Source organism: Suncus etruscus, chromosome 11 (assembly GCF_024139225.1).
Source record: "Suncus etruscus isolate mSunEtr1 chromosome 11, mSunEtr1.pri.cur, whole genome shotgun sequence".
Lineage (NCBI taxonomy): Eukaryota > Metazoa > Chordata > Mammalia > Eulipotyphla > Soricidae > Suncus > Suncus etruscus.
The window spans coordinates 12,752,955-12,776,229 of NC_064858.1; the positions used below are offsets into that span (position 1 = coordinate 12,752,955).

General features: G+C 40.9%; 1 protein-coding gene across 2 annotated transcripts in view; it reads right to left on the bottom strand.

The window, feature by feature from the left end:
- Positions 1-22,262, bottom strand: part of GXYLT1 (glucoside xylosyltransferase 1) — a 39,608-nt gene extending 17,346 nt beyond the window's left edge. Inside the window, exons 1-4 of one of the 2 annotated variants that reach the window (XM_049783828.1) lie at positions 22,042-22,262; positions 20,355-20,363; positions 6,001-6,093; positions 674-845 (exon numbers count right to left, since the gene is read on the bottom strand). In XM_049783828.1, the coding sequence (XP_049639785.1) occupies positions 674-845; positions 6,001-6,093; positions 20,355-20,363; positions 22,042-22,262 (495 nt within the window). The remainder of the gene's footprint in view (positions 1-673; positions 846-6,000; positions 6,094-20,354; positions 20,364-22,041) is intronic. The other variant, XM_049783829.1, reaches the window with a different exon arrangement.
- Between the last annotated feature and the right edge of the window lie 1,013 nt (positions 22,263-23,275).

Sequence of the window (23,275 nt, forward strand, 5' to 3'; positions counted from 1 at the left end):
GATAGGACAGCAGTAAGCATTTGTCTTACATGTGGCTGACCCAGGACAGATGATGGTTTGATTCCTGGCATCCAGTATGGTCCCCAAGCCTCCCAGGAGTAATTTCTGAGCACAAAGCCAGGAGTAACCCTCAGCGTCACCAGGTGTGACCCAAAAACAAACAAACAAACAAAAATTTTACTTTTGATTTATTCCCAGCAGTGTTCAGGGCTTACACCAGGCTCTCTGCTCCAGGATCACTCCAAGATGGTCTCATGAGACCGATCACAAGAGGTGCTAAGGATCAAACCACATGCAAGTCAAGCACCTTACATCTGTAATATCTCTCTGATTCCCCAAAAGGAAAAACGTTTGTACATACTGATTGATATAGTCCCAAACCATGGATGGGTAAACACAATTAAAATATAGAACTTCTCAATCAAAATAACCTGAAATACAGTGAATAAAATAAAAGCTCTGTGCTCAGGAATAATGCCTGCTGGTAGTTGGCGAACCATATGCAATGCTGGGTATCCAACTGGGTCAGCCACATCTAAGGTAAGTGCCATACCTTCCGTACTATCTCTCCATCCCCAGAACATACATGTTTAATCAGTAAGAAAACAAAATAGCGATCTATAAAATATGATATATTAAACTATGCAGTCCTGACTTTAAGTTTTGTACTCACCACTTTTTTGAAACTATCATGTAGCTGATCCTCAGCAAAAATATGGAACTGCAGAGGCCTGAGGCTGAATATAAGAGCTGACTTCAACATGGTTAGAGTTTCTTCCAGTCTTTCACCACAGGCTACTACAGCTAGGTGAATTCTCTCAATAGGCTGTATTTTCAAACCGTACCTGATAATAAAACAAAACTGCATTTTTCTAACAGTTTCAGTAAAGGGTAACATGCTTACATGCTAATGTCATTACTGACATTTAAAATAACAAGAATAAATGCTTCATCATTTATCTTAAATTTGCCATTCAAAGTTACTATAGCTATAGTTACATTTTTTTTTTTTTTTTGGTTTTGGGTCACACCTGGCAGTGCTCAGGGGCTACTCCTGGCTCTACGCTCAGAAATTGCTCCTGGCAGGCTCTTGGGGCCATAAGGGATAAGCCGGGATTCGAACCATCATCTTCTATATGCAAGGCAAACACCCTATCTCCATGCTATCTCTCTGGCCCCAGCTATACTTATATTTTAAAATGCTTTATCTGTAGGGCTGGACAGATAGGACAGTGAATAGGACACTTTGCACTCAGCTGAGCTAGGAAAGATATTCAGCATCCGTATGGTTCCCCGAGGACCACTAGAAGTAATTCCCGAATGCAGAGCCAAGAATAAACCCTAAAACTGTTTTCTTTTCTTTTTTCTTTTCTTTTTTGTTTTTGTTTTTGGGCCAAACCAAGCAGCGCTCAGGGGTTACTCCTGGCTATCTGCTCAGAAATAGCTCCTGGCAGGCACAGGGGACCATATGGGACACCGGGATTCGAACCAACCCCCTTAGGTCCTGGGTCGGCTGCTTGCAAGACAAACATCAATGTGCTATCTCTACGACTCCTAAAACTGTTTTCTAATAGAAATTTTAGACTAGCATGTCAACTGTAGGAGATCAGAAAATAGAAACTCACTATAAATAATATCAAACAGAAAAAAACTATATAAATAGGGGCCAGAGCAGTGGCACAAGCCACAAGGCGTCTGCCTTGTGCAAGCTAGCTAGCCTAAAACAGATTGCAGTTCGATCCCTGGGCGTTCCATATTGGCCCCCAAGCCAGGAGCCATTTCTGAGCGCATAACCAGGAGTAAACCCTTGAGCGTCACTGGGTGTGGCCCAAACACCAAAAAAAAAAAAAAAAAAAAAAAACCACACCTATATAAATATATTCAAATACTTAAGTCAAACTTAAGTACTTTATTATTAAGCCTCTGAACATTTTAACAGAATTTAAATTAAGTTTGACAGATATTTACACACACACACACACACACACACACATTCTAGATCACTCTTTCGCAAAGAGGGGGATACTTCTCCCCCACCCCAACCTTAGGTATACTGGAATGAAGGAAAGTGGTAGTAGCTTCAGATACAATTGGAAGTACTTTTATTCTTGACTTAAGAAGGGAAATACTGGGGGCCAGAGAGATAGCATGGAGGTAAAGCATTTGCCTTGCATGCGGAAGGATGGTGGTTCAAATCCCGGCATCCCATATGGTCTCCCGAGCCTGCCAGGGGTGATTTCTGAGCATAGAGCCAGGAGTAACCCCTGGGCGCTGCCGGGTGTGACCCACAAAAAAAATAATAAACCTGTAGATTGGAAATATCAATTAAGGAGATTAATCTGCAAATATCAAGGAGTAGGGGAGTTAAAGAACAGTCCAAAACAGCATTAGTATGTAGGAGCAGAGAAATCAAATAGCGCAGTCTAGAAAGGCTGAAAGTCGTAGTTGTTAATGTCCAATGGGCAAAAGAAGAATGATCAGAGGCCAGACAATTCAGAGATCAGATGTAAAAGATATCCTTAACAAAATTGTTAAGTTTGATGGTAGGTACTTACATTCATAGCAGGTGTAAAGGCTTTTACTTTGCATTGTCATATGGAATTAAATTAGTATTTTGTGGGAAAAAAAAGTGAGAAAAGAATGCTTGAAGAAAAAAAACAGTTGAAAGTAACCATTAAAGAAATTTTGCACTTGGTTTCTGTTTCAAAAACAGAAAAGACAGATGTGAAAAATCTGTCATAATTCTGAATGCAGTCAACTGGACAATACAACAGATGCAGGAACATTTTCTTAAATGCATATGCACATAACCAATGACAGCTATTGTGATAGATTGTGGGTGATTTTCCTTTTTAATTTGTTATATACACTGTATAACAAAATAATTGGGAGAAAATAAACCCTCCGAAGAGTTTCTAATTAAAGAACAATTAAGGAAATAATTTCACATTGGGAAAGTTTCCAGTTCAAGATAGCAACTAGACAGATGCTGAATACTAAATTTACAATAACATATGGGAGACTTTTCTCTCAAAATTCAAAATGCCGAGACAGTCTTAATGGGAAAGAAAAAGGGTTAAGTGGTGCCAGATAAAATGTGAGGCCTAAAGTGGGTGGTAGAGAAGAACTTCTAAGACGCTTTATTAGGTTGGCAGATAGATTGCTACTGTGGCCTAACCAATAAAATGAGGAAGTAAAATATGAAATGGAGAATGAGAATGGCAACAGTATGGTATTCTGCCTTGTTTCCATGTAGAAATAAAGTCATAATAAAGAAATCCTAAAATCTAAATGATAAACTAAGTTTAACAGCTTTTATGCAACATTAGAAAGAAAACAGCAATATACTGTTACATGTAAAGAATATAACAAAAAAGTATAACTTTTTAATCTCTAATTCAGACTGTAGCAAGCAGTGTTCATAACACTGTGCATCTATCCAAGAGAAATACCCTAGAGATTTAGAAAAATAATGAGTTAGAAAAGTTAAACTAAAAGGACTTATCAAGAGAGGCTCCAGGATTAGAGTGGGGGCAAATACCAGCTTTCCTAATTCCCTAGGGTACACTCTGGAGTACTATAGTACTCTAGGAGGTTAAAGGTCTAGTTCATATAAATTATAGTATACATTTATAGGTCTACCCAAATTCCAGAAGTAAAAAGCTATAAATAGCAAAATGTTTACCTATATATTCGTTAGCAAACTTTTACAAAAAAAGAAAGATGCGAAGCTCAAATTCTCCAAATTATAAACAAGCTGAAGAGTAAATTTGTTATAATAAAGGTTCACTTGGGGGAGGGATAGGAGATAGTACAACAGTTAAGGAGCATAGCTGGCATGCACCTTACCAAGGTTTGATTCCTGGCACTAAGTACTTCCCCCAAGCATCATTTGGTGAGACCCTGAAGGTCCCCAACCTTCCAAGTGTGGTCTGGAAGCCCCCAACACCATCAGTGTGGCCCAGGGTAGTCCCAACACCACAATGCCTTGAACATCTATATATCCCTGGATGCTCGCAATGAACCAAAGGTTCCATTGGAGAAGAATTGCCAATGGGTCCCTAGGCCTCCTGAGCAAAGCTTGGAAACCCCTTTCCACCCAAAATAAGGTTTGTTTCTTAAAGTCTGAGTACTTCCTAACTGAACTGACATCATTTTTAATCCCCTAAATCTTTTCCATAACAACTAAAAAGAATTAAAATATTTGACTTCAACTGTTTCTATCTTATTGGTTCATGGAATGTACAATGTGTTGAGAATGCAGATTAAAAATACAAATTCCTGATATTTTCTAATAATCATGAAGTCATTCTTGAGGTTTTAGGATGATCCTATCTAATGTACTCACCTGTTCCTCCCATCATTACAGCTGTACTTTTCACTCTAAACTACATTCTCAAGTTGATCAGCATGAAAATTGTCAGAAACTAAAAGTCTCAAGAAGGATCAAGAAGGATGATACAATATCGATGCAACTCAGATTCTGGTTTTAGAAGCTAACACTGTCTGGGGAATGGAGTACGGAGAATTAACACTGAGAGGCTAGGGAGATAGTACAGCAGTAGAGCATTTGCCTTGCATACGGCCAACCCAGGAGTGATTTGGTTAGATGCCCAGCCTGCAAGGGCAATTTCTGAGGGCAGAGGTAGAAGTGACCCCAGAGTGATGCTGGGTGTTGCCCAGAAATCAATCAATCAATCAATGAACTAATCAATAAATAAAGTTTAAAAAACCTGAAATTAATAAAAATAAAAGATACAGGTAAAACGGACAACTCAAAAAAACTATTTTTTGGGAAGGCAGTTCAAGTTACTACCTTATACAACCCTGCTACTATCTCAAAAAACTACTCTGCTTTCCTACTGATAGCATTTGTTTTAATAAAGTATAAATAGGAACAGACCCTATTGAAAGGTCTAATCAATCCAGTGTCGTCATTATCCAGAGAAGGAAAAAAATCGTTTGCCATTCGTGATTTTACTTCTTCCTCTTTATCTTTTTGTTTTATTTTTTGGACCACATTGGGAGTTGCTTAGAGCTTATTCTAACTCTGTGTTCAAAGATCAATCCCGGTGATGTGCTTTAAATCCTGTTTGTCTCCAGCCTTATTATTCAGTAACTTTAAACTTCAAAAAATAAGTCATGTCATTTGCCTTGTGACAGAATACTGATCCTTATCATTCTCTCCCCAACATTCAGTCTATTAATAACCAAATTAATTTTTGACAGTTTCTCTAACTACCCAACCACATTTTTTCCAGTATATCAAATGTTAAGCTAGACAAGTGTATATATGTCTGTAATGTTAGAAAACACCGGTCTTTTGTATTTAACTCTCTATTATTACCTTTAATTTAAAAGTTATATCATAAATTCTCCTAGTTTTTATTATGCTGAGTGAAATTAGAGGGAGAGAGATAGGATACAGAATGGTTTCATTCATCTATACGTTTTAAGAATAAGAGACATTATTGCAATAATGCCCAGAGACAATAGAGATGAGAGCTGTAAGGATCGGCCCACAATATGAAGTAGTAAGTGCAGTTAGAGAAATAACTGCACTAACAACTACCATGACAATGTTAATAAGTGAGAGAAGTGGAATGCCTGTCTCAAATACAGGCAGGGGTGGGGGAGGATGGAGATAGGGGCATTGTGGCGGGAAGGTTGCACTGGTGAAGAGGGGTATTCTTTTCGTGACTACAATCATGTTTGTAATCATGGTGCTTGAATAAAAATATTATTTTAAAAATTCTCCTGGTTTTAATATTTTTATCTTAATAGCATTGAAAAATTACATGCAACACTAAAAATTAGTGGTAACTACTACAACATAGGAAAAAATAGTAATTCCAAGTAGAAAATAAGTTATCCATTTGTATAATATCAAACTGCAAAAAAAAGAAACATTTCTGCATCCTAATATAGTCAAAAACACATTATCTACTATCTACTCTTACCTACACTGATCTAGCTACCAATAAAATATTAAGTGCCTACCTAAAAGCCGCTTCCCAAAAGCAGTTCATTCCACAAACATCAGAGGGCAGCATCCAATATGAATTCCAGTAACACTGAGAGAAATCCTTACACCTAACAGTAAGAAAGAGTCCTATATGAGTTTTTTGGTTCAGAACAAGAAATTTACTTAAGAACATAATTTATTTTTCTATTTTACAGCAACAAAAATGCAAATGAAGCTTTGCACATTCAAACTGCGATCACTTGAAGATTTCTGAAAAGAACTAATTTTATCTTACTTAGGGGGCTATAATTATGTTACCTATAAAAATAATGGGGTCTGGGAGATGTGTGTGTGTGCGCGTGCGAGTGTATACATGTGCGTGAGTGCAAGAATCAAACCCAGAGTCTCACATATGCAAAACAAACACCCCATCACTGAGCAAGACCCTGATTCTAAATAATGGTACTGAGTTGGTTTTAGGGCCAACCCCAGAGGTGCTCAGGACACTCTGGAGTCACTCCTGGTGGGCTCAAGTGACATATGGGGTACCAAGAATTGAATCCAGGCTGGCTACATGCTTAACTTAGTCATTTTACTATCTCTCTGCCCCTCTCCCAAAGGTACCATTGTTTTAAACTGAAGTTTAAAATCTTTAGGAAGGACCAGAAAAATAATTCAGGAATTTTGGCAATTTTCTTACATATGGATGCCCTGTTCAATCCCTGGCACCAGTTTATGATCCCCAGGGAATCATGAAAAATACCGTGAGTACCACCAGAAGTGATCCCTAAGAAGGGTCAGGTGTGACTCCTAGGAACGAATCTAAAAAAACAGATGCACAAATCAAGAAATCTCTTGACACATTAAAGTGCCCTCTTCAAATGATGCAAACCAAATGGGAATAAGAAATTTTGCCTATACAGAAGAAGCCTATTCCCCTACAATAAAACCCATTTTAGGGGCTGGAGAGATAGCACAGCTGTAGGGCATTTGCCTTGCAAGCTGCTGACCCAGGATGGATGGTGGTTAGGATCCTGGCAAACCATATGGTCCCCTGTGCCTGCCAGGTTCGATTTCTTTTTTTCTTTTTTTTTTTTTTGGTTTTTGGGTCACACCCGGCGTTGCTCAGGGGTTACTCCTGGCTGTCGGCTCAGAAATAGCTCCTGGCAGGCACAGGGGACCATATGGGACACCGGGATTCGAACCAACCACCTTTGATCCTGGATCGGCTGCTTGCAAGGCAAACACTGCTGTGCTATCTCTCCAGGCCCTCGATTTCTGAGTGCAGAGGCAGGAGTAGCCCCTGAGTGCCTCCTGGTGTGAGCCAAAAACAAGCAAACCAAAAAAAAAAAAAAAAAAAGGAAAACAAAACAACAAGAAACTATTTTAATGAAACAACGAGTTACTCTTCGTGTAGAGAAAATACAAGGCAACAAATCATAGAGGGGCATGATAAAAGAGGCTAGAATCTTTAAGCCAATCTTCAAAACAAGGTAATTGGTAATTTAATAGAATGAGAAATAATATGGCAGAATTTCACTACCACTTCAATTGTATTATATCATACAAATTTAAGTTAGGAATCAAGTGTGGGTTTTCTTCAAAGATTGAAGATTGGAGGCTTTAAAAAAAAAGCAAGAGCTGGAGCAATAGTACAATGGGTAGGGCATTTGCCTTGCAAGCGGCAGACCTGGGTTCAATCTCCCGGCATTCCATGTGGTCAGCTCCCCGAGCCTGAGTGCAGGGCCAGGAATAATTCCTGAGCACAGCCACAGCATGGAGGAGCCTGGAGACTAAAAGATGCTGTCTACAAGCGATCCCGAGCATGAAATCCCCCCAAACCCCGAGCGCAGCAACGGGCAACCGGACTCCTAGAGACAAAGCAGTAGCTGGTTAAAAGTACCTGGTTCTAGCACCAGTCTGAAAATCTAGCAGATTTTCTAGATTTTCTCTCTAGATCTAGAATATAGAGATTGCTCAGGGGAGTGGGGAGATATGGCAGTGATGGCAGTCTCAAACAACAGTGGCAGTGCTGAAGTCAATACATGGCAATGTTCTGGGGACAGGAGCCTGGCACTGAGCGATGCCCTGGCTTGCTCCTGCAACCCAACTACAAACTGTGGAACAGGGCAATGACTGAGCTTACTGGATGGGGACATTTGCACTGAAGGAGTGCAAAAAAAGGCACTGCTAAGAAAGGCAGGTGTGCCCCGTGATTTGGCCATACAGCAACAGCAGCAGGGCAGAGAGAAGCAGGCTACCACCTACCATACAGCCAGCAGTGACAATGGGGACTGGGAACTGGATTGTCAGAGCCAGGAGTTAGCTCCCTGAAATGGGCCAGCAGCAGGGCGTGGAGCCTTGGATAAGGGTGCAGGCCCATTTGCACAGCCAAGCTTGCAAAACACAGACTTGAGCACCAGGGCTTGCAGAAGGGCCACACAATTTGCCACATGGGCAGCAGTGGCATGGCTATGAAATGAGAAGCTACTAGACAGAGATTACCATTGAGTGTGGGGCCTGGAGAGATAGCACAGCAGTAGGGCATTTGCCTTGCATGCAGCCAACCTGGGTTCGATCCCAGCAACCCATATGGTCCCCCAAGCCTTCCTGGGGCAATTTCTGAGCACAGAGCCAAGAATAACCCCTGAGCGCCACCAGGCAAAATCAAGAGAGAGGAGAGAAAGAGGAGACAGAAAGAGGAGAGGGAGAGAGAGAGAGAAAGAGAGAGAGAGAGAGATACAGTAGTAGGATATATTAGAAAATCAAACCCAATATTCTGCTGACAGCAAGAAACACAAATGAACAATAAGAGCAAACTTAGATTCAAATAAAATGTTTGAAAACAATTCTTCAAGCATACAATCATCTCAAAGAAGCCAGGGCGGCCATACTAAAATCCAATGACATAGACTTCAAGCTCAAAAAGCTTGTAAAAGGGGCCAGAGAGTGAGCACAGCAGCAGGCTGTTTGCCTTGCACACTGCCGACCCTGACAGACCCAGGTTCGATCCCAGGTATCACATATGGTCCCCAGAGTGCCAGGAGTGATTTCTAGGTGCAAAGCCAGGAGTATCCCGAGTTCCACCGGGTGTGGGGCCCCCCCCCAAAAAAAAACTTGTAAAAGATAGCAAAGGTTATTTCTTAATGACCACGTGACATGTACAACATGAATAATCCACACTAAATATATATACACTACTGAGGAACCAGAACAATACTTAAAACTGCTAATAGACTTAAAGGAAACCAATGAGAGCAGCACAACAGTAGGACACCTCAACCAGACTCTTCAATGAACCAACTAATCTAAATCTCAGAAAGAAAAAGTAAGAGAGGCACATAGTAGATAATAGAGCTTTTCATCCCCAACCCCAAAGCCTAAAACACATTCTCTGTTACCCCTCCCCAAGGCCAAATGCTATTCTTCCCTGGTGGTCAGACCAGCCCACAGATGGAAGGGGTCTGTGGTTGCTAATTAAAGTGGCCTGGAGAGGGGTGAGAGAGAAGCAGCAGGAAGAAGACTCAGCAGGAAGGGAGGAGAGAGGTTGGGTGCAGAGAGGCTGGTTATCTTAGAAGTCATGTAAGATATGCACATGGCGGTTAGGGCCTTATTAATAAAACTGCATGTCTCCTGAAATCTGACTGCTGTGGATCATTTTTCGCCATCACCCAGATACCTACAGACCCACTGTAGGGACTACAGGCGCTGGGCTGAGAAAGGCTCCACCATCCACCACCATCTAGGACTTTATAATTAATATTTAATACAACATATTGGCGCTCGGACTTGGACTTGAATTCTGGACTCTAGAAGACCTCGATGATGGTGTGTGGAGTCGAGGTCTTGTGGTTAATCTTGGCTCTTTTCAGCTGAGAAAGACTTCACCATCCACCACCATCTAGGGCTTTATAATTAATATTTAATACAAATCTCCTCTACTATTCATGGGACACTACCCCCCCCAAAAAAAACTACATATTGGTGCAAAAAAAAGCATATCCACAAAGGCAAGAGGATGGGTGTGGGACAATGTATAACTAAAACTCAGTCATGAACAACTCTATAACTGTGTATCTCATGGTAGTTCAATTAAATAAATTATTTAATTTTTTAAAAAAGAAATAAAAAATGCAAACTAGAAAAAAAGAAGCTCGTTACTAAGTAACAAGTGGGTCAAAGTGGAACTCACAAGAATTATAGAAATGAGAATGAGGATATGAGCGACAAGAACTTATGGGACAAAAGTGAAAGCAGTGATGAGGAAAGTTCATAGCTCTTCAAGCATAGATCAGGAAGCAAAAAAAGAACTACATAAATAAATAATTTGATTTCAGCACTTAAGAAACTGAAAATGGGGGCCGGGCGGTGGCGCTGGAGGTAAGGTGCCTGCCTTGCCTGCGCTAGCCTAGGACGGACCGCGGTTCGATCCCCCGGCGTCCCATATGGTCCCCCAAGAAGCCAGGAGCAACTTCTGAGCGCATAGCCAGGAGTAACCCCTGAGCGTCACAGGGTGTGGCCCAAAAACCAAAAAAAAAAAAAAAAGAAACTGAAAATGATGAACAAAAGGAGCAAGAGGGGCTGGAGAGATAGCATGGAGGTAAGGCGTTTGCACCTTGCATGCAAAAGGATGGTGGTTCGAATCCCGGCATACCATATGGTCCCCTGAGCCTGCCAGGAGCGATTTCTGAGCGTGGAGCCAAGAGTAACTAACCCCTGAGCGCTGCTGGGTGTGACCCCCCCCAAAAAAAAAAAAAGGAGCAAGAGAAAGAAATAGTTTGAAAATAATAGTTTCTGAGAGCAGAAATTGAGGAATTGAAATCCAAGAAACAAATGATCAATGAACTCAAGAGATATTTCTTTAGAAAAATAAGCAAAACCATGAAGCCACTAACAAGATTCACAAAGATGTACAAGAGCATGGTTAGGAGAAAAAAATAAAAGACTGCTGACCTGCAGCAGTCATAGCTGTGAACTCTGGGCAGCATTTTGGAATAAAAAAGCACCATTTTGAACTGAAATGAGCTAAGTGTGCCCAGATAAGAATACAGCCAGGAGAAAAATAGTCTGTTGACTTGCAGAGGTACTGGCCGTGGGCAAGCATTCTCACTAAAAAACTGAACAGAATTGAGTATGCCCAAACAAGAATGTGAACAGAGAAAAAGGAGTGTTAACCTGAAGCAGGAAGAACAACTGTGGACCACGGTTCGATCCCCTCGGAATCCCATATGGTTCCCCCAATCCAGGGGCAATTTCTGAGCGCTTAGCCAGGAGTAACCCCTGAGCATCAAACGGGTGCGGCCAGAAAAAAAAAAAAAAAAGAAAATGTTGAAATTTACTTATACATGAATAGACATGAAGAGTACCATGTAGATGAGTCATGAGTATCATGCAATGAGTCGGGGAGAGATAAGACAGATTTATAGCACTAATTTGTGGGATATAAAAAAAAACAACACAGGGGCCGGAGAGATAGCATGGAGGTAAGGTTTTCATGCAGAAAGTCGGTGGTTCGAATCCCAGCATCCCATATGTCCCCCGAGCCTGCCAGGAGCGATTTCTGAGCACAGAGCCAGGAGTAACCCCTGAGTGCTGCCAGGTGTTGCCACGAATACATAAACTTTTAGGGGAACTCAGCCCACCAGATGTATCCTCAGATTTTCCTGGTGGGGAGAACTGAAATTACCCCCACGGGGTTCCTCAAAAGGCCCTCTGTGGACGCCTTTTTCCCCTGCGTGGATGGTTGAGGAATTTCCGAAGAGATGCTTGGCATTACATTTTTGGTCATTATTTGGTTTCTCTCCTTTGTAAATTTCAGACAAAATTGTGGCCACTATCATATAATTTGGCTCAGGAATTCCAGCACCAAAGATTACTAAGAGAACCCCTTTTCTGGATAATATTTAGCCCTAAACGCAAAGACAATGTTTTTTCTCTTTTTCAAATATGTCCTTGTGGCTGCAGTTTTTGGTAATCAAGGGCAAGCCAGAGAGCAGACCCCTGGGCTATTGGCTCTTTCCTTTACTTGACCCCTAAAACAATAGAGTCCAGCTCAGGAAGATCAAGTTTCTAGATATTTCCTACTTCCTCCTAATCCTGATTTTGTATTTGAAGTAAGCTTGCAAAGAGTTGCCTTGGGTTGTGACCTTCTCCTCCTTTGAACTTGGAGTTTTTGCAGGCACACCCATAGCTTAGGTATTGTTACTGTTGTACATTGCTTTGTGATTGTGATTATTCTTCACCTGTGACTGGCTAACCCCTAAAAAACCCCTCTTTTGGGAAATAAACTTGTGGCACTCGTGCCAGAAACATGTTGACCCCACATTCTCTGTGTGTGCTTTCATTTATTTCATATTTCTCTGTACACTGGTTAGGGCAACCCACTCTCCCTGAAGTGGATTCACCAAAATTGCACAGGTGCTGCAAGACAGAAGCTGCTTGCAGCAGGGTGTGACCCAAAAACAAAAAAATAAAGAAGAAATAATGGTACATCTACACAACTGTTAGGAAAATGAAATCCTGCAATTTACTTATACATGAATAGACATGAAGAGTACCATGCAGATGAGTCATGAGTGAGTATCATGCAATGAGTCGGGGAGAGATAAGACAGATTTATAGCACTAATTTGTGGAATATAAAAAAATAACACAGGGGATGGAGAGATAGCATGGAGGTAAGGTGTTTGCCTTTCATGCAGAAGGTCGGTGGTTCGAATCCCAGCATCCTATATGATCCCCCAGCCTGCTGCCAGGAGCGATTTCTGAGCACAGAGCCAGAAGTAACCTCTGAGCACTGCCAGGTGTGACCCAAAAAACAAAAAAAAGAAAGAAAAAAACACAGTATGAGATTTATATACTCGAAGATCATAGAAATGAGCAAAGACAAAAGTGCAGGTAGAGACAAAGAATCTGTGACAAGATGATTGGAAATGATCACTCTGAACAACTGAAAGAAGATAAAGTGATAATGCATTATATTATTTCAGTAACAATACTGTAAATCAGACTGCCTTAAAGGAAAAAAGGGAAGGGAGGAGGGAAGGAGGATCAGAGAGACAGAAAGAATGAGAAAGGGAGAAGTGTCTGCCATATACCTAGAATGCAGGGGGAGGAATTGGGGGGAAAATATGAATTTGGTTGTGGGAAATGAACATTGATGAAGGAATGAATATTGGAACATTGTATGACTGAAATTCAACCACTAAAAACTTTTTAACAATATATCCCATGATTCAAAAAATAATTTTTAAGCATTTTATTATATTGACTCAATATCACTCAATGTCAAAGAGCTGACTGGCCTTATCAACAAGCACAGAAACGGAATGAATCAGAATACAAAATTTAGCGTTCTTCTGCTTACAAAAAACAGACTTGAAGTCACACTACAAACATACACTCAGAGTGAAAAAATGGAATAAAACCACACAAGCTATCAAACAGCACACTAGAAAATCAGGAGTCACCATATTTGTATTAAACCAAAGACCATTCAAAAAAACAGTAAGAGATATGGAGGAATACTACGAACTGGTTAAAGTTTCAAAAGACCAAGAGAACTTGACACACATATTATAAATGCACCAAATGAAAGGACAGCAAAGTGTATAAATGGCTAGTAGTCCAAAAAGGCACATTTATGAGGGCCAGAGCAATGGCACAGCAAATAGGATATTAAATTTGCCTGTGGCAGACCCACAAGCACCCATCCTCCACATCCTATATGATCCTTCCAGCCTGCCAGGAGTGGTTTCTAAGTGTAGATCCAGAAGTACCCCTGAGTGCCTCTGGGTATGGTCAAAAATAAACTAATTTTATATTTAGGCAACCACAATATCAGTAGGAGACAATACTATCCCAATCTCATCACTGGATAGATCAACCAGATAATAAAGCAGTAAGAAAAAGGAGCCTTGTCATCCCCCTAACAAAAAGCCCAAAGTGGTCATGTCCCCTGGATAAAAGTTTAGGTCATTGAGTCTAGGTAAGGGTAAGCAAATATGGTCACAAGAAAGAACAGGGCAACACAGACAAAAAAATAAAACAGAATTAAAAATTGTCACAACTTTAGTCTATTTTAAGAGTCTGTTGAACTGCTAATTGAAATGGTTCAGCATCTGCCCATGATGAATATTCACTCTCATTGACATTTCTGATAAAGACTTGACATCCAGGATATATAAAGTACTAAAAAGATCAAAAAAAAATTTCAAAAACCCTACAAAAAAAAAAAAAAACTAAGGAGAGGAAATAAAGAGACACTTCTCAGAGGGTGACTTCGATTGCCAAGAGGCACAAGGAAAAAACTTATCAGTAGGGAAATTCAAATCAAGACAACAATGAAATTTCTCACAAGGAGAATGGCACATGTCAAAAATAGAAGCTTCAATCTCTGTTAGGAAGGATGTGGTGGAAAGGAACTTTCATCCACTGATGGCAGAAATCTATTACAGGGACCTAAAAATATTCATTGAAAAGGACATATGCACACATTATTCAGTAGTACCCTTAGTACAGTAACTATATATGGAATCAACTTAGCTGTCCAACAACAGATGAGTGGATTATGAAGATGTGGTTATATACACAATGGAATACTATGCAGCGGCAAGAAATCATGAAATCATGCAATCTGCTGCAACCTGGTCGGAATTAGAAGATACCGCTGACTAAAGTAAGCCCCCCAAAAAAGATTATCACAGGATGATCACACTCATCTATTGGATATAGAATAACGATAAAGAAACATAGTCAAATCTAGATCACTCTTGACCCCAGACCTAGGAAAGAGGACTGAGAAGAAAAAAAATCAAGGCAGGTAGGAAACAGATGAGAAAGGGAAGTAGTCTGGGATTTAGTTATATTGGAGATGTAGAAGAGTGGTTTCCCCCTAAAGCACAGACTCAATAACACTGAAAAGATGAGATTTACGCTGAAACCACCAAACCATCAATGTGGCAGGTGACAGAGAGGAAATGGGAGTGTTGCCTGGGGATGAGGGATGAAGGAGGATGGGAGCACTAGTGATGAGAGATGACAGTAGTCGTAGAATTGTTGTTGAAATATTATATGTCTAAAACTCAACTATCAATAATTGTTGCACCACTGATAGGAATTTCTGTATTTCTATGAGGAAGACGGACAGAAGGCCCGCTAGAATGTCATATAATTTTTTTTTTTTTTTTTTTGGTTTTTGGGCCACACCCAGCAGGGCTCAAGGGTTACTTCTGGCTCTGTGGTCAGAAATCTCCCCTGGCAGGCTCGGGGGACCATATGGGATGCCTGGATTCGAATTGACGTCCTTCAGAATGTAAGGCAATGCCCTACCTCCAGGCTATCTCTCCCGCCCAGAATGTCATATTCTTAGCATGATAGAGGTTTCAAATTTCACCAGTATGCCTGCTGGGACGGCCCTCCCCTGTGTGAATTACTAATTTATTCCTTTAGAAATTATTTTTGAGATTCATGTTATGGTACTGACGTTATGCTTCCTTCACATATAATTGGCCTATAATTGATTCTTCCTTCTGCTGGATTAAATAGCCTGGATTAAATTTCTCTTTACCTGGAGAATTCCAGCACCAAATTAGACACTTACAATTTTCTTCTCTCTGTAAACTCTGAATTTATATCGAAAAGGCTTGGTCAGGATGTAGCACAGGGCTGTCAAAACTTTTTGCCAGATGTAAAAGCTGCATTTCTTTAGATATAGCCAGTCTCTTTCAACTAGTCCTTATAAACAAAAAGAGACTTCCTGCAGAAATAGAAAACCTGACAGAGAAATTTAGCTCCTTGCTACACCCCAAAATTTTGCATCTGAAACTAGCTGGGCAGGATTTTAAAACTAAAACCTCCCTTATAACTCAGGACTCTTACTGCTTATCCCCTTAGCAAGGTGAATTGTTATATATATATCAAACAAGGCTAATGTTAATGCTTCTGTGTGCTATAAAGTATCTAACTGGCAATTTGCCTCATGTATACCTGCCCCAGACATTAAATTAGAGCGCGCTGTTTCTCCACAAATATTGCGTGGCCTCTAATTTCTTCATGTTTTGCCATCCATGAATCCACTCTCCTCGAGAGAATACAAAGAAGTTCTCTAACGCAACCGGGCCTCAAGAGCTAGTCCGCAGCAGATAACTTTATAAACCAGTTCTTTAATCAAATTAAAAATTAGAAATAAAAAAGAAAATCAAACCCTTACCTAGACCCACAATGAAAGCAAAAGAAAAATTCAAAATACAGGGCCGGGGAGATAGCATGGAGGTAAGGCATTTGCCTTTCATGCAAAAGGTCGGTGGTTCGAATCCCGGCATCCCATATGGTTCCCTGAGCCTCCCAGGAGCAATTTCTGAGCATGAAGCCAGGAGTAATCCTTGAGCACTGCCGGGTGTGACCCCCCCCCAAAAAAAAATTCAAAATACATCAATTCAGGAATGTAAGGTGATAAATAAAAATAATACATCACAAACACAAAAGATTGTACAAAATGATATTTTTAGAAACACAAATGAGCAACTATAATATCATTAAAATAGAGAACCTACATTAAAAAAAATAAATTCTTAATTCCCAAGATTGAATCAAAAGAAAGCAGAAAACTTGTACATACCAATCTTAAATTAGGAAACAGAAAAAGTAATTTAAAATCTCCTTACTAGGGCCGAAGCAGTAACACGGAGCGGTAAGGCATCTGTCTGCCTTGCCAGAGCTAGCCTACAATGGACCGTGGTTCAATCCCCCAGCGTCCCATATGGTCCCCTAAGCCAGGAACAATTTCTGAGCCTATAGCCAGGAGTGACTCCTGAGCGTACTGGGTTTGGCCCCAAAATAACCAAAAAAAAAAAAAAAAAAAAAAAGTCAACTATGTAATGCATTTTCTTTATAAAAATAAAAATAAAATAAAATCTCCTGGGGCTGGAGAGATAGCATGGAGGTAAGACGTTTGCCTTTCATGCAGGAGGTCATCGGTTCAAATCCCAGCATCCCATATGGTCCCCCGTGCCTGCCAGGAGCAATTTCTGAGCCTGGAGCCAGGAATAACCCCTGAGCACTGCCGGGTGTGACCCAAAAACCACAAAAAAAAAAAAAAAAAAAAAATCTCCTTACTAACAAAAGCCCAGGTACAAATGAGTTCACTGGTGAATTCATCAAACTTTAAAGGTCTTACTACCAAACCATCAATACACCTTAAGTTCTTCTAAAACATCAAAACAACAGTATCCTTCCAACCAGTTTTGGTTAAAGGCCTGGATTTAATTCCTCCAGCACCACATGGAGCACTGAGCCAGGAACAACCCCTGAATAATGCCAGATGTGGCAGGAAAGATAAAAGAGGAGTGGGAACATGAGAAAAGAAAAAAAGAATCTAACAGATAATATGAACAAAATCAACTGTCTCTAAAGACAAGTGTCTCCACTAGTTGAATTGTTTCTTATGTTTGTTTGTTTGTTTGTTTTTGTTATGGGGCCACTCAGAGCTTACTCTTGGTATCACTCATGAAGAGCGACCAGGAGTCCCTATGACTATTTAGGTCAGCCATGTGCAAGTCAAGCACCTTACCCACTATACTATCATTCTGGCCCCTTGAGTTGTTTCTTGATTATTTGCTTCTATGAACTGCTATAGAGTCACAACATGACAAAACCTGATAATCACTATTAATAAGTATGGCAATTTTATCACAATAGTTAGCTAAAATAATGGTATGTTCCTTCTACAGAAAAAAACTACTGCCTAATAACTCACTATCCTGAACTGTTTTCATACTGAACAGCTTAAGAGTCTTAGTAGGTAATCAGCAAGACTACTTGCTCTCCCTTCCTTTGAGTCAACTCTCTTCTTGAAAGAAGTTCTTTAGGGGCCGGGGAGATAGCACAGTGACATTTGCCTTGCAAGCAGCTGACCCAGGAGGTAAGGTGGTTGGATCAAATCCCGGCTTCCCATATGGTCCCCCGTGCCAGCCAGGAGCGATTTCTGAGCAGATAGCCAGGGGTAAGCCCTGAGCGTTGCCAGGTGTGGCCCAAAAAACAAAAAGAAAAAAGAAAGATGTTCTTTAAATGATGTTAACGTCATTTTTATTGTATCCTCCTTATAAAAGGGTAAGTGATATAGAAGCATGGAAAACAAAGCCCAATTCCAAGAAACACTGGTCTAAGGATAAACAAGCAAAGTATGCCAAGTCCACAAAAGCTTTTCCCAAGAATGTTCTATGAGAGATCAGAGGAAGCAACACAACAGAAAGACTCTATGAACAAAACCTGCACACACTGGAAGAGAAATCCCTATCCTTGATATCCTTGAAAAGTCCCAGGCATTCTTCATTCAGAATTTGTTCAAGTCGTGCGTGTGTGTGTGTGTGTTAAAAACATTCAGAATTTGTTCAAGTCGTGTGTGTGTGTGTGTGTTGTGTGTGTGTTGTGTGTGTTGGGGAGGAATTGGGGGATTCCCAAGCAATACTCAAGAGAAGCAGGGGCCACCAAATACTTGGGCAAATGACAGCTCAATACTAAAGCTTTGGCTCTTTGGATTCTAGCGTGCTGGGGACGTACAGGGGCCTTAAAGGCTAAAACCAAATGATGTTTGGATTGCGGGTCGTAATGTGGTGCTCGAGTACAATATAAGGACTCAGCACACCACTGAGACATCTATATGGTCCTTTACTAAAAATCATTATGAATAGATTTTAGTCACTGACAACTAAAAAGTCTGATTACTAAAAATAACTGAAGCAGAGACGTGGTCATGGTTTAACAGCACAGCCTAAAATGACAACATAGGCCAGGGAAACCCACACTCAAAAAAGAGAAAATTGGGGCCGGGAGGTGGCGCAAGAGGTAAGGTGCCTGCCTTGCTTGCGCTAGCCTTGGACGGACCGCGGTTCGATCCCCCGGCGTCCCATATGGTCCCCCAAGCCAGGAGCGACTTCTGAGCGCATAGCCAGGAGTAACCCCTGAGCGTTACCGGGTGTGGCCCAAAAACCAAAAAAAAAAAAAAAAAGAGAAAATTAATGAAGTACAATTAGATGATAAATAAAATTTAATTAAGTTAAATGTTACTCATAAGACCTGTATTTTTTTTGTTGTTGTTTGTCCGCTTGTTTTTTTGTTTTTGGGTCACACCCAGCAGCGCTCAGGGTTTACTCCTGGTTCTGCGTTCAGAAGTCGCTCCTGGCAAGCTCAGGGGACTGTATGGGATGGCAGGATTTGAACCAGGGTCCCTTTTATGTTGGCCAAGTGTAAGGCAAAAAGGCCTTACTCCTGGCCTTACCCCTGTGCTATCATTCAGGCCAAGACCTGTTAGACTTGTAATACACAAACTTTTTAATTGGCCCAACTGACTCATCTTTAGATACCATCTTAACACTTCTAAAATGACTACAATATACTGAAAAACAGATGTGTTTAAAGTAAATCAAAGGAAGTAGCTTTGCTAAAGTTAGCTGACCAAGAAAATACAACTTCTCAAAAAACTGGGGCTGGTGAGGTGGCACTAGAGGTAAGGTGTCTGCCTTGCAAGTGCTAGCCAAGGAAGGACCGCGGTTCGATGCCCCGGCATCCCATATGGTCCCCCAAGCCAGGGGCAATTTCTGAGCACTTAGCCAGGAGTCATCCCTGAGCATCAAACAAGTGTGGCCCAAAAAAACAAACAAAAAAAAAATCTCAAAAAGCAAAATATCTTGGTGAAGGGGGGAGTTCTTTTTATGACTGAAACCCAACTACAATCATGTTTGTTATCATGGTGCTTAAATATATTAAAAAAACATCTTAGACAAAACACTAAAAGTGATGTTACCCTATATAACTGAAAAAAATTCTACAATTTAATTAAAAAATTCTAAAAAAAAATTCTTTCTAATTCTATTGAATAAAAATAATCTCTTCCAAAAATAATAATCTCTTCCATAATTTTAAGTTCATCACAGTAATATAATGGGCGATAGAGTTTTTAATTAGCCTGGCTCTTTCAGGAGAGTTCTGGACAAACTAGTTCTTTTATGGTCCAATTAGTTCTTTTATGGTCTAATCTGAGCAATTCTCCTACTGTAACCAAATCATAAGGTTAAAAAAAAAATGTGGCTTTTCCATGCAGTTCCCCTTTTAAATGTTCATTTCACATTTTGGCAATGACTCATGTAAGGATTTATTAAACAGCTGACATTTTACCTACATTCCCAACTCCCCCCATCCCTCCCCTTTTCCTTATCAAAGCTGCATTTCCCCAATGGTCTTAAGAGTGCCTACAAATCCGTGTGCCCAATTCTCAAGATAGTGAAAACACTCAGATTTTGTTAAGCATTCATAATGCACTGCTTTTTTTCCTTCCTTTCATTTAAATCATCTCATCTGGATTCCAATTCTGGCAGTAACTTGTGTAACTTCACCTGTCACTACTTTGCTTTCTTCAAACAATCCTAACTGGCAAAGGTGATGAGCATGTTCCATACTGCTCCTATTTCTTAACTTCTTCGAGAATAGACAGCTTATTCTCCAAAGAGAAATAGTCAGCCTCCTCCTCATAATTGCTCTGTTGGCATTTAATTACCCGACTAATAATAATGATAATAAAATAGTAAGCTTTAATACAAGAAAAGCATAGAGACTCTATTCGAGAAGCAATAGAGTTGCCAGTCTGACACTTTAAGCAACTCTACTTGAATTCCAATGACACAAGAGAATTAAATTCCTTGATTAATTAGTTAATGACCAATTAATTATTTTATTATTTACTAGCATTTTGCAAGAACACAAAATGGTAAGGGGGGGTGCCTCTGACTACCAACGATCCTTAATTAAGCCAAGGGGATATGGAATTAGTGAAGTTCAAAGTTTCTAACTGCTTCAAAAGTGCAAGGTAGAATAAGGTACGGACCAGGAAAGAAAATACATAAGATAAAATAACACAATAAAATATAATATTTATTGGCAATTAGAATCTTAAACTAATATCCTTTTTTTGACTCACTGATAGGAATCTCCATGTGAAAACTGTAATTTGTAAAAATTAGTGAATACTCAATGATATTCAGTTTTGTTTACAAATTTTATACTATTTCCATTTGTATATATTTTCTTCTCTAATTTGTCCTTACATTTCTTTATTGTACTGCATTGTTTTATGACAAAATACATTGATTCAGTGGGAGGAGGAAAAGGTGGAATATAAAAATGTTAGCCTAAAAATATAAAATAAAATAATAAAGCAAATAAATAATATAAAATAATTAAATAATTAAATAAATAAATCAATAAGAAAATTAATAAGTAAAACAAATAAATAATGAAATAACAGATTAAATAGTGGGCATTGGTGGTGGGAATGTTACACTGGTGAAGGGCGTGTTCTGTTTATGACTGAAACCCAACTACAATCATGTTTGCAACCGTGGCGCTTAACCAAAGAATTTATATGAACAAATATTCATTTTTATACCAGAATAATATTTCACTGGAAAATACGCTGTGTATTTATCTAATCGGATTACTGAACTTGGGTTACCTCTGCATTTTACCTATTGCTCTAACACTATCAGAAACACTGGAGTGAGTGCCAAAAGCAAACGAATTCCATACACGGAATGAGATAAAAAAATGGAAAAATAAGATACGAAACACAAAAAAATAACGAATCAGATTAAATAGGTAAAAAAAAAAAAAAGAAGAAGCTAAAAGGAATAAGTAGGATAATGACACAAAGAAGATCAAACCCATAATAAAGGAAAGAGAATACAATAAGATGCAGTGAATACATAAAATGATTCAAGGAATAAAGAAAGAAAGAAAAGTAATGAAATGAAATAAGAAAACAAGTAAAAATAATCCAATAAATCCTTAAAAAAAAAAAAAAAAGAAAAAGAAAATACACCAAAGCCCAGGGTGGTGGGGATGGTAAAAGCAGCAGAGCTGGGCTGTAGAATGTCAAGCATCAAGGGAAGAGAAGAGAGCAGCAGCCAAGCCAGAGGACGCGGGAGGGGCAGAGACGCGGCCGGCTTAGACCCCCCCAGCCGCCCCCCACCCCCGCCAGGCCCTTCCCGCCTTGGCCCTCCCGAGCCCCCCGCGGGGGCCCCGTACCTGCCCGGCCGGCCCCGAGGCGCCGCGAGGCCCGCAGACTCCCCCACGCCCGCAGCGCCTCGCCGGCCGCCCACCAGCCAGGAAGCCTCTGCGGCCTGCGGCTTCCCGCCGCCGCCGCCGCCTCCTTCCTCCGAGGCCACGCCGAGCTGGCTGAAGGCGTAGAGCAGCGAGCCGAAGCCGCAGGCCACACACAGCAGCACGACGCGCAGGTACAGCCGCATCGCCCCGATGCGTCCCACCGGCCGCGACGCGACGCGACGCGACGTCCAGCCCAGCCCGCCCGGGCGAGCGCGTCCCGGCTCCACCGCGCAAGCGCAAGCGCGACGAGGCCCGCCTCCCACTTCCGCTCCCCCTCCCTCCCCGCCGCCTCCTCCCGAGCCAAGCCACGCCCCCAACGCCGAGGGCGGGGCTCGAGGGCACGCGGCGCCTGCGCACTGCGCACCCGCCGGCGCCGGGCACGTGGATCGTAACCCGCCGCCATTCGTGATGCCCAGGTGAGTGGTATCCGCTCACGGAGCAGCAGCGCCCAGGCCCAGGGCTTTGCAGCTCTGAACTGAGCAGCTGAGGCTTGGGGACTTCGAGCCTTCATGGTATGGTTTTCTTCCAAGCCGTTGGTGGGTGGATGTTTGAGCAATCTGAATACTTCGAGCATGTTTCTTCGTGACTAAAGGAAGGTAAAATGACGGTTAAGGGGGTCATGATCAAATTGCGTATAAAGGGGCCGGAGAGATAGCATGGAGGTAAAGCGTTTGCCTTGCAGGCAGAATGGCAGTGGTTCGAATCCCGGCATCCCAGGAGCGATTTCTGAGCAACCCCTGAGTGCTGCCAGGTGTGGACCCCCCCCCCCAAAAAAAAAAAAAAAAAAAAAACAAAGAAAATTGTGCATAAAGTGCCACAAGATGCCTGTTGTGTTAAGAGACTTTTCAGTGCCTTGCTTCCTCTGCTTGGCCCCCATCCCAGTTTCTTTAATATTGTCTGTACAAGAGCCATTAATATATAATATATATTTACATACATTAAATTATATGTCATACATAATATATTTACATATCATATATAATTGCCTCATAATGTCAAATAAGCATATCAAGGTATTTAAAGAAGACTGCGCTTCTCAGGCTAAGTTCTGATTTTTTGTCTTCCTATTTGCATGCCCCAGTATATGCAAATAGTACCCAAAAGAACTCCCTCACAGTTTTTCATACTTCCACTGCCATAAATAACTTCCATTTTG